The 11737-nt window shown below is 42.5% G+C and overlaps 3 protein-coding genes across 5 annotated transcripts; 2 read left to right on the forward strand and 1 right to left on the reverse strand.

Moving 5' to 3' along the window:
- The first annotated feature begins 381 nt into the window (after nt 1-381).
- Nucleotides 382-2758, forward strand: LOC4331223 (uncharacterized). Of its 2 annotated transcripts, none has more exons than XM_015768710.3 (6): nt 382-798; nt 942-1168; nt 1328-1535; nt 1638-1723; nt 1915-2006; nt 2139-2758. In XM_015768710.3, exons 1-6 carry the CDS (start codon nt 709-711, stop codon nt 2333-2335), a joined length of 900 nt encoding a protein of 299 aa, XP_015624196.1. In that variant the 5' UTR covers nt 382-708; the 3' UTR covers nt 2336-2758. The 2 variants fall into 2 exon arrangements, with proteins under 2 accessions (XP_015624196.1, XP_015624197.1); XM_015768711.3 differs by having other exon boundaries at nt 955-1168.
- Nucleotides 2759-3521: 763 nt separating this feature from the next.
- Nucleotides 3522-8478, forward strand: LOC9267532 (uncharacterized). The gene is made up of 7 exons (XM_015771129.3): nt 3522-3810; nt 4969-5213; nt 5613-6294; nt 6373-6727; nt 7023-7114; nt 7354-7548; nt 7632-8478. Exons 1-7 carry the CDS (start codon nt 3637-3639, stop codon nt 8346-8348), a joined length of 2460 nt encoding a protein of 819 aa, XP_015626615.1. The 5' UTR covers nt 3522-3636; the 3' UTR covers nt 8349-8478.
- Nucleotides 8479-8668: 190 nt separating this feature from the next.
- On the reverse strand, nt 8669-11385 carry LOC4331225 (uncharacterized). 2 transcript variants are annotated; one of them, XM_066307191.1, is made up of 8 exons: nt 11121-11385; nt 10908-10957; nt 10684-10772; nt 10384-10462; nt 10232-10291; nt 9576-9697; nt 9428-9499; nt 8669-9066 (listed from the first exon to the last, which is right to left on the reverse strand). In XM_066307191.1, exons 1-8 carry the CDS (start codon nt 11230-11232, stop codon nt 8964-8966), a joined length of 687 nt encoding a protein of 228 aa, XP_066163288.1. In that variant the 5' UTR covers nt 11233-11385; the 3' UTR covers nt 8669-8963. The 2 variants fall into 2 exon arrangements, with proteins under 2 accessions (XP_066163288.1, XP_015626616.1); XM_015771130.3 differs by having other exon boundaries at nt 10870-10957.
- Nucleotides 11386-11737: the final 352 nt, after the last annotated feature.

Consider the following 11737-nt stretch of genomic DNA (forward strand, 5'->3'; position numbering starts at 1 on the left):
ACAAGGCGATATTCATGACCAGCCGGAATAAGGTTACCATATTTTAAATCTAACTTGAAAAATACAAAACATCTCTGTCCACTCGAAACTGCTAGTATACAAAATGGATTTATCTTATAAACTACTCTGGGACTGAACATGTTTGACCGTTCGTCTTATTCAAAAATTTTTGTGAAATATGTAAGACTATACGTGTACATGAAAGTATATTTAACAATGAATCAAATGATATGAAAAGAATAAATAATTACTTAAATTTTTTGAATAAGACGAATGGTCAAACACGTACTAAAAAAGTCAACGGTGTCAAATATTTTGAAACGGAGGAAGTAGTATACATGTTGTGATGAAATAAATTGTAGAGAGTTGAGTTGAAGAAGAGGGTGTGGCCGGAGACAATTTGGGCTCTCGTCCACGAGTCTCCCACTCTACTCTTCCCCTTTCGCTTGTGCTTTGGGCCACTAGTCCTCTTCATTGGTCTTTTGTTCCCAATCACAAACGAAAGCGCACCATGCATGGCTACCATGGCTGCATATTCCTTTCACGATTACCTTTCATTCCAAACTCTCTTTGATTACCTTCTATTTTAGAGAGAGATTGATCAGCAGCTGGTTCATATTGCATTTGAATAACTAGCGTATCAAGGATTGCATTGTACTAGCTAGGAGGAGCATTGGTCGCTTCTGGGCGATTCGATTCGATTCGAGGATGGAGAAGAAGAAGAGTAATACCGATAACAACCTGGAGGTGTTCCTCCAGGCCGCCACTCCATGCCTGCGCTGGCGCTCCGCCTCCATGGTATACATTCTGCTCAAATTAACATCTCTCCTGCCCTTGCATACTTTCAGCAAACAAATTATCATCTCTATTTCTCTCTCTTCTTCTTCTTCTTCTTCTTCTTCTTCTTCTTCTTCTTCTTCTTTCAATATTCAATAATGTAGGAATGTTTCCAAGATCCCAGCAAAGTTTGGCAACTCGACAAGAAGAAAGACGAGGTCGATTACTTCGCGCTTGAGGATCTCTGGGAGCATTACGCTGAGAGCAGTGCGTATGGCCTTGCTGTTCCTGTCCGTCTTGAATCCGGCAACACCATCACCCAACATTTTGTTCCCTACTTATCTGCCATTCAGATATACACCTCCACCAAGTCTCTCCTTGCTTTCTCCAGGTTCGTTGCTACTCTCTCTACCTCTCAATCTCATGTCTCTTGTAGCTGTATGCAACCTACCTGTACATTGTTTTACTTTACTGCAAACCCTTAATCCTCTTTGGCCTATTAATTGTTTCCGATCTGATCGAACTAATGCCATTCGATGAAATCATACAGAGGCAGCGCAGGGAGCGAGAGTGATTCTTGGAGTGATGATAGTACAGGCGACAAGTTATCAAGATCATGGGATGCTGCTATGTCTGATGACGACGACTCAAGCCATGATAGCTCTGAATCGGTTTCTGCAAAGCAAGGTGCCGGCTGCCTGAATTTTCAGTACAACGAGTGGAGCTCGCCCTACGAGAGAGTCCCGCTAGCAGATAAGGTTACTAGTTTTGTTTCAGTCTTCAATGTGATCAATGCAAATAACTTACCACATTAGTACTCTAATTAAGTTTGGTGTTGCATACGTTGTGTTATTGATTAGGTGGCAGAGCTGGCTCAGCATTATCCATGCTTGACATCTCTCAGCAGTGCACAACTTTCACCTTCGAGCTGGATGTCTGTAGCATGGTACTTGAATTTACACATCATTTTCACTTCTTTGATTGTTAAATTATTGCTCTGAAGCTAGAGGTTCAAATGCATACATAATTGCACATTACATCTAATGTATATTCAGAAAACTAAACAAAGGAACAGCTTGTTGAGATGCTTGACTTGAACTCAACTAATCTTGTCAACAATAATCTGCATGCATTCAGGTACCCGATTTATCATATCCCAGCTCGTGGAAACCTCAAGGGGTTATCTACGTGTTTCCTAACCTATCATTCCCTCTCCTCAGTTTTCCAAGGTACGTAATCCATCCACATATTACATACTCCTATATAACATCAATTCGTTAATCTTGTGGCTGTGATATGTGCATTACTGACAGTGTAATTAGATCGATGTTGATGATGGAAATGCATGGGCTAATTTGCAGATAATGTTGAGGAGGGGAGGAGCGTTGTTGGTGTTTCGCCGTTTGGGCTGGCGACGTACAGAGCGGAAGGGAAGCTGTGGACATCGTCGAGGAGCTCTGATCTCTTCTGGGCAGCGTCTTCTTGGCTCAAGCAGCTGCGAGCTTACCATCCTGACTTCATCTTCTTCACGTCTCACTGCCGGCAATCTGCATTCTGAACCTGACGCTTGTTGCTTAAGCTTAATTATACTCGATACTCAGCCTCCGGTGGTGCTAGAAGAAGGCCAAACTAGGATGGAGGAAATTGTTTTGTCAGTCACCTTGCGAGCTATACTGAATTTAAAGGACTTTTTTTTTTTCATCAACAGCAAGTATGTTGTACTCCTTCCGTCCCATAAAAAACAAATATAGTACCGGATGTGACACATTCTAGTACTATAAATCTAGACAAACGTATGTCTAGATTCGTATTTTATAGGACGGAGGGAGTAGACTACATCACTCTATCTTCATAGAATTATGAACAGGTACGAACTACGTAGGAATTGTTGCTGGTAATGACTTGACAGGGAAAAAGATCGACAATAGAGCTGGAAAGATAAATTGGATGTAAATGAGAAATGAGAGTGTAAATTGCTTTTTTTTCCCTTCTCTCCAAGGATGAGAGAAAATCTCAAATAAAGTAGCCCTCCACGTCGTCTATGAAAAACACGTGAAAATATGGACTATCCCATTCGGTTGATAATATTCAACATTTGGAATAAGATTCGGTTACTTATAAAATTCCATTCATTGATAATTTTTCAAATGTTTAATTTGAAACAAAAGGGATGACATGAAGATAATTACTTTGAAATGTATATGAGTTGTTACTAGGTTTTATAACTTGTTCTAATATAAGCTGGTTGTAATATTGGGCCTGCTTGCAGCCGCTGCCTTTTTTTTTTTTGCTTGCTTCACTGTTCTTACAACCGAACCCGCCCATTAAGAGTGATTGAATCTTGTTCTAAACATTAACTTTTTTTTTATCCGTGGAAGTATTTAATTTATAGGTAGCTAGGAACTCTTGTCCTCTCTATTTTTTTTCCCAAATTAGTAGCCTAATTTAATTAATTCGGACGTTTGAAGCAAATACTGTACTAGTAGTATGATTGCAGCAGCAAGCAAAGACGAAGAATTCAAACCCAACCCAACGCGTGGCGTGAAGCAACGAAGCGAACGAACCACTCAAAGAAAAAAGAAAAGGTGCAGTGATGGGGGCACCGACAAGTGGGTCCCACCCACCGCAGAGACACCGCGTGGGACCCACGCGCCATCGTGTAAAGTAGACGAGACGAGACGACCCAACCAGCGACCGCGCCATCCTTGCGTCTTGCGTATCGGGTTCCCCCCCACCCCAACCTTGTCTCTTTACATTCCGGTCCCTCCCACTCCTACAAATTATTTACAACCAGGTCCTCAACCTCCACGTCGCTCACCGTCGCCGTCGCCGTCGCCGTACGTCTTCGGCGGCGAGGCCATGGCCCTCGCCTTCCTGCTGGGATTCCTCCTCGGCCTCCTGGCTCTGGCGGCGCTCGAGGCCGCCGCGCTCCTCTGGCTCGTCCGCCGCCTCCGCCGCCGGGACTCTGCCCCGCAGCCCGCGCCGGACGCCGACGAGCTCCCCGGCGAACGCCCCTTCCCGTACGAGAAGCAGGTCAGGCTGCTTCCACTCACGTACCTCTCGCTTCGATTACCCTCCTCGGGGATAGGGGATAGGGGATAGGGCGAATGCGGCGCGCTGGAATACTAGTAACAGTAACTGCTTCTGCAGCTTTGGAGCTAGGGATCACCTCTCGATTCGATCTCCTGTTTTTTTTTATCTTACTATGAAATAGTTGCAGCTTGCTTCCACTGCTAATTACTTACTTGGGAGGAGCAAAATGCTACTACTGTGCATTCATATGCTAACAAGGTTTCTTTTTCCCCAATTGCTGCACTTCAACTAGAGAATCGACATGCCTTTGTGTTCAGACCGCAATTTTTGTACATCCTGGATCGTTCAGTTGTTCCAAATACTAATATCAGTGATTGGGTTCTGTTATTCTGGTTATTCATCGCAAAATTTTATGTTCCCCTTTTGTTATCCAAGCAAATTGCTCCTAGGGTTCATGCATGCCATATATGTTTACTTCTTAAGTTCCTGGCCTTTTTTTTATTTCAAATTCTAATTTGCTCCTGGCATTGACCTCTACTTAGTTTTTGGCCCATGATTCTATCCATTGGCATGCCCAGCTCATACACCTGCTCATCTCAGTGTATATTGTTCTCCTGTGCGGAAACACCTACATGTTCTCATCTTCATCACAAGTGTTGTACTTGTACATGTAGTAGACTCCACAACTAAGCTTAATGAATTCTCTATGGATGAACTAGTAGGTTACATGCTGAAGAGACCTAAACATAATCGTTTCCTTTTGGTTCCAATTATCACAGCTGATACATGTTCACCACTGACCAATATACATACGACCTGGTTATATTTTCATGAATGCAACGTTTTTTTTCCTGTAACTTCCTTTCACCATGATGTTCCTTGTTTTTACATATTTTTGCACTGCATCTTTATGCTAGTTCTGTTTTACATCATGGGTACTCAACATTGAGCTTATAAAGGTTGAACAATATGGTTCAAGGAAAATATACTTGCATTTTGGATAAAATGGCTTAAATACCATTGCAATCCAGAGCTCATCCAAATTGCTTTGGCATACTATATTTGCAATAACATTTCATTTAGATTCCTCTTTAGAGCCTCCATGTTTTTTAGTTACTAAGGATGATCCTGCTTAAAATAGATGCTGTATGTTTACAGGGCTTTCTGTGGATACTAGAGCCAGAAAAGACACCTAAAGCTAGTAATGAACGCTCATCGATTGGAGGCCCTAAAGAAACAAAGGAAAAAAAGAATATTGTGGAGGTTTTTCCTGCAAAGAGGTCGGCTAAAATCAAGGGGCGTTCACTTATTTTGTCTGGTCCTGATGGCTTCCACACAACCATTAAGCTTCTGAATTGCACAGTATTTGCTGTTTCAGCATCAAGTATGCCCTCTCGCAAATGGTCAGTATTTGGTGCAGGAGAAAATGATACTTTTCATCATGAGCTCATCTTTTTTTTACCCCTATCCAGTTTCCAGTTGTACACATTGTGAATTTACAGTCAAGTTTAACCTTGTGTCGCGATTTGCCAAATAAAATTTCAGAGGCATGTAGAAATGCTTTTGTTTGAAGGTAAATCATGTATTTGTACATGTTGGAGCCAGCTTATATGGATTTTATTTCTTGAAGGAACTCCTATAGAGACGGAATGTACTTCTTTAGAAGACAGTTAGAAGTACTTGCCAAGCAGCTTTCTGTTCTGCTCCTTTCATTCAGCTGTTTTACTTCTGCTACTAGGGTTTTTTTTTTGCTCGTATACTTCACTCTATGTGTAACTTTAGTACCTTTGCTTAACTTTCAGGGCTAAAAGGTATCCTATTAAACTGGAAAGCAAGGAATATCAAATTTATAATGGAAGCAAGGTATGCTATCTTTATGCTGAAACTTCCTGGGAGAAGGAATCATGGTGTAAAGCACTTCGTCTTGCAGCTACTGCTGACAAGGAGAAAAAGAATTGGCATGCCAAGCTGAGCGAGGAGTTCAATAATTACATATCATCATTAAATTCTGAATACCCAGGTTTCCTAAAGCCTACAGTATTTTCTAGTGAGGACCATGAGGTTATGGACAGGGCAATAAAGACTGATGGGTCTTCCAAGGTCCGTCTCTTTCTCAAAAAGCTGGCAAAGAAGGCATCTACAAAGGTTCCGTTAGAGGGTAAGACAAGTTCCGGATCATCTACACAAGGAGAAAGAAAGATATTGGATAAATTACGCAGCTATCAGGGCACACCGTTTATTGAAGGATTAATGGGTTCACAAGATGACAAGTCCAATAGCAGTTCATCACAAGATACAGTGAAACCCAGTCCAACGTCTCCTGCTCTGGGTCAAATTGGACAACCTTCAGCTTTCCCTGATGTAAATGCCGATGATAGAATAGCAGATGAAGGTACACTTTGTTGGAACCTTTTATCTTCACGGTTGTTTTTTGATGCTAAAATGAGCGATGAGATACACAAGGCCATCAAAGCACGCATTCAGGTTAGATATACTGCTTATGTTTACAAAGTAACCTGCTCTTGTCTGTACTTGTTAATTAGTTGAATTTTATTTTGTTAGCGAACGTTATCAAGCATGAGGACCCCACCTTATGTTGGTGACATCACACTTGCTGACTTCAGCCTTGGAAAGCTTCCACCTTATGTACACGCGATGAGAGTCCTTCCACTGGATTTGAATGAGTTATGGGCTTTTGAAGTTGATTTTGAATATTCTAGTGGAATACTACTGCACATTGAAACAAGACTCGAGGTTCAGGAACCAGAGTTACAGAAGGACATAATGAAAAGTAACTTTGGTACAGACTCAAATGGAGAGGTTGAATCAGATCTTCTTGAGAGTATTGAACAATACGGTAACCAATTTCGAGATTCCCAAAATTCAGTTTCCTCAGTTGAAGAAAAAGGTGAACCAGGTATGCTTCAATTTCATATATGTGTTTTCTTGTTTATTTCATTTGTTTCTTTGAGTAACTGTTTATGATTGTCCTACCAATGACTGCATTACAATTAAGAGTAAAAAGAATCCAATTAGTTATGATCTACCGCTGGCATGATCAGCTTGTTGTTTTCCTGTTTTGCTTATGTATGCTTGTACTGACTTGATGTAAGCTTTATTACAATTATGGTTAGAAGGTTGCCCAGTCCTCTGATGCATCAAGAATCAAGATATGTTTAGTGATCCAGACCTTGTGTGATCTTTTGTATCAGATGGTAGTCAGCCCAAGAGCACTGGATGGACATCGGCCTATATATCAGGGTGGAAAAATATCATGCATTCCATAGCAGATCATGTCTCACAGGTTTACACCTCTCCTTTTGGCCTTCATGCATCTCTTTCCTACGTGTTACATGTTTCTGAGCACATCTCAGGTCATCTCTGTATTTGATAAGTTGCTCTTAAAAACTGTAACATTAGCCTTGGTACATCTCTGCCAGTGAAATCGTACATCAAACTTATTTTAGAAGCTTAAAGTTATGGAGATTTCTCTTTAAAACAATATGAATATTTCACCAGTGATCTTAAGATCTTCTTGCACAGGTGCCGCTCTCTCTGGCGATAAAAATTTCATCTGTTCGAGGTGTCCTGCGTGTGCATGTGAAACCTCCTCCTTCTGATCAACTCTGGTACGGATTTACATCAATGCCTGATTTAGAGTGGGACATCGAATCTTCTATTGGTGATAGGAAAATTACCAACAGTCACATTGGCTCGCTTATCGGTAACAGATTCAAGGTAGTGAACACATCCCATCCTCTTCTGAGCTTGTTACTTCTCTTCCAACCTACATGTTTTAATCACACCTTTCTGCTGCTCAGGCTTCACTCCGTGACAGTTTGGTGCTCCCAAACTGTGAAAGTATTTCCATACCATTTATGTTGGCAGAAAAGGATGACTGGGTACCTCTCAAGGATGCACCTTTTATTTGGCTCAATCGTGAGCCCACTGAGACCAGAAGCCACGCTGCAGCCGTTACGCCAACCCGGCCTGACGAAGTTATTCTGAAGGATGATGCTAGTAACAAAACTGTGGCGCCAAGTTTGCCCAATTCGTCAGCAAGAAGTGAGGAAACACTTAAAACAGCAGCATCCATTGATGAGCCAACCCAAGTGCCTGTGGCGGCAGCGGATGCATCGCATGAGCCGAGGAAGACTCCCTTGGCTCCAGCTGGTGAAGCATCGTCTCCTTCCAGTCCTGACACAATCGACGAGCTGAGGAAGCCATTGCTGATCACAGAAAAGATTCAGGAAGAGGATTCTGAAAGCAAAGTGGAGTCTCCCTCGCCCCTGTACACATCTCTGAGGGGGATAGTGCCTGCAGGGGAGCAATCTGGAGACGAGTCGAAGCGAAAAGGCGGCAGGCGAGCTCGGATGATGGACTTCGGGAAGAAGATGGGAGACAAGCTGGAGGAGAAGAGGCGGCACATCGAAGAGAAGGGGCGGAATATCGTAGAGAAGATGCGCGAGAATGCCAGGACCAACAGCTTCGATAGGTCAATGACTAGCAGCAGCCATAGCAATAGCCAAAGCCAATAGCTAGCTAGCTCGTTTGTAAAACTTTGGAGATCGTTTGGTGCCAGTCTTTATTCCTGGTTCAGATGTATAGCTAACTTTCCTGGACGGTATGCATGCATGATTTAATTTTTGATGTGGAATTCCAGAAAAATGGTAGCTCTGTGTACCATTAGCATCGGACGTACGTGTGAGTGGCACGACACTTCTGCAGCTCGAACTGGGCCTTCGAGCGATCGATTTATCGAGCAATGAAAAATTCTTGGTTATGTAGATGGAAGAGAAGTTGCGCCAGGTACATGCGCATGTTGGCCTGGTTCTGCCGCGACACTCAGTACAGGTCATTCGAGGAGTACAGTCAGTAATTGCTCATGATTTTGTAACTGTTTGATATAATTGCTACAATACATTTTACTGGATTGTTGGATTCAGTTCTAATACAACCTAGAGGAAAATTAAAATTATTTACACACACGAGCACAAGATCAATCTAGGCACACTAATCTTGGTCAGTCGTCCAAAAAATTTCTCTGCTTCAAGTGAAAAGTCTTGCCACTATAGGCCGGAGAATCCCCAGAGGCCTGGAGTACATATGAAGGCCTCCCTCACATGACCATTGCATATCACTCCTCGGTACAGCTATATCTTGAAATGCCTGTATCCGTAATCAGAGTTCTTCATCCCCTCTTCCCAGTCGCCCATTTTTTTGCCACCAAATACCACTTGTTTGATGCCCAAGTGCCTGAAATTTTTGTCAAAGCCACAATCACAGCAAAAGCTAATTACAATGCACAAACATTTTGAATACAAAAAAGTAACTCATAATGTACGTGATGGGCGATGAACTACATATTAGGACTGATCTGTGACATATTCAGAAACAGGCATGTGACAAACTGACATGTTTGCAGAGTGCCAGAAATTTCTACAGTGGTATATTACTCTCACAATTCAGATAACGTTTCATTTTCTCTCCGCAATTGAACTAAAGACTATAGGATCAGATTTATCTCCACAATCACAATTGAACTAAAGACTATAGGATCAGATTTGAAGCTATAGCTGCTACTGTTTTGTATAAGGTATAGAGAAAGATGACTTACTCTGAGCTTAATTGTGTAAGACAGTTGAGTAATACATCCAATCCAAGATAATCCGATGTTCCAAGATCCACCCTGAATGAAGAGTGCATTTTCAGTACTGTAGAACCCATAACACAATTTCCAGACTATAAATGTTTCCAATCCTCACCAAACTCTGCCCCAATTGTCTTGGAATTCGACATCACTGATATCATGGAAAGATGAAGGCATCACACCAGAAGCTTGATCAGAATCATATGAAGGGTCATAGTCCAGCATTGAATTGGCCAGCTGAAATTGAAATAGACAAAATTGCAAGTCAGCTTGCATAGATAACACACCAGTGTTACATAATTGTGTAAGCAGTTGATAAAAAGGTAGCACCAAAAAGGCATGTTTACAGTTTACTAATGGCTCATTATACAAAAATGACTGGTAAGGAAGCCAGCTAAGCTATTAACTTAGACTATGTGACCATGAGTTGGCAACATAAGTTAAGTCCAAAGCTAGCCATGTAAAGAAGATTCACAAGTTTCATCAAAAGAAGATGGTTCACAAATTACAATAGTGCATACAATTCCACAAAATTCGGAAGGCACATATGACACGTGAATAATTAATTTCATGTTTCCATGCTTTGGCAATGAAACCCAGAAGGTGTATCTTAGATATGACGCATTGTTGGTTAATTAGGCAATATGATGGTTGACGTAGGAATTTTCAAGAAATAAAAAGATGAGATGTTTTGTTTTCTCCCTACGTAGGTGACGAGTCATAAAAAAATAATGTAATCATTGTAGTTTCCAACACTTGAACAAGTCCAACCTGCAAATTTGAAGAGTTGTAAGCTCCTAATCTCCCCATGACATACCAAGCCTGAATCACCTGCAGAATATAAATGATGTTGATGTCAAGACAGGGTGATTTCTTTCTGAATAATGAGAATCCAAAGGAACAGAAATACAATGTCACTTTACACCGCCAAGCAGATCAACATCTCGATCCGTTGGTTCTCCAAAGAGTTCAAACCAAATGAATGAATTTAGTGGGTTGAAGCTGCAAAGATAGAAAGATAAGTGGCATTCAGTCAGTGGAACTAATATGCATACACAGAGGAGTATGATATCAATTTAGCTACTGAGTTAGTGTATTAATAGTCCAAAGTCGTATCATCGTATCAAACTGAGAAAAAAAAAGAAGAGAAAATCTAGATGATGCTCAACTATGACATTGAAGGTTTTATCAGTCATTAAATCTTAGGTGGAATTGAAACTCACTCTCGAAAGCTGACTTTGAATGCAACAATAGACCCTGTCTTGGATTTGTTGAATTGTGCCCTGCCTTTCTTGCGTACCCTTTCTTGGATCTGCCACCCGTGCACACAAGTAAATGTACAAGTAAGTATTACTAGAAGAGAAGTTTGAAGTGGCGAGAAAGAAAGCTCAAATAAATTAGGGAACCACCCTTTGCTTCATGAGCTCTGGGTTCCCGATGCTATCACCGAGAATGGCGCGGAGTTCGTCGTCGTCCCTGCAGGCATTCTCCAGAACCCTGCATTTGCACAGCAGGCAGCATTAGCACCAGCCCACAAATCTACTGTATCTATCTGTATGGATGATGGTGATGATGATGCAGAAGATGGATTTGAGTGAGCAGGGAAGGGAGGCGAATCCAGATCCAGGAGCAGAGTATGTAGAGGGTAAAAGGACAGTGCCTTGCCCAGCCGGGATAGGTGTTGTCGAGCTCGTGCTGACGGCGGCGGCGCTCCTCCCGCACCTTGGCGAGGCGGCGCTCCCTCGCCGTGGTGCCGGACGCCGCGGCGGCATTGTCGGACCTCCCTGTGGCCGTAAGGCGGTGGAAGCGGAGGCGAGGAGGTGGCGGGAAAGGGGTGAGGAGGAGGAGGCGTAGGGTTTGAACTGGTGGTGGCATCATCTCATCGCCGAGCTGAGCAGCAGCAGCTCACTCTTGCTGCTTTGCTTATCCTCTTCGCAGCCGTCGCCGTCGGGAAGCACATTGGTTGGCCCGGCCGTACTGATTGATAACCAGGTGGGCCGTCGGAGAGCAGCCCGTCTGTACAAAAACTCAAGGCCCAATAATAATAATCCAAGAAGAGCAATCCCAGCGAGCGGTGGCAAACTAGGAATAAGTTCACCGGAGGAACTTAACAGCGAGATTTTTTGAGGTCCCTTAACCACAAAACCAGAAATGTCTACCCCTAAACTTACTCAAACCGTTCACCGGAGGTCCCTCGGCAGTATTTTTGCCCAGTTTTGCTGACGTGGCATCCTACTCAGCAAAAAAAAAATAAAAGGTACGTGGGGCCCACATGTC

The sequence above is a fragment of the Oryza sativa genome, chromosome 2, assembly GCF_034140825.1.
Source record: "Oryza sativa Japonica Group chromosome 2, ASM3414082v1".
Lineage (NCBI taxonomy): Eukaryota > Viridiplantae > Streptophyta > Magnoliopsida > Poales > Poaceae > Oryza > Oryza sativa.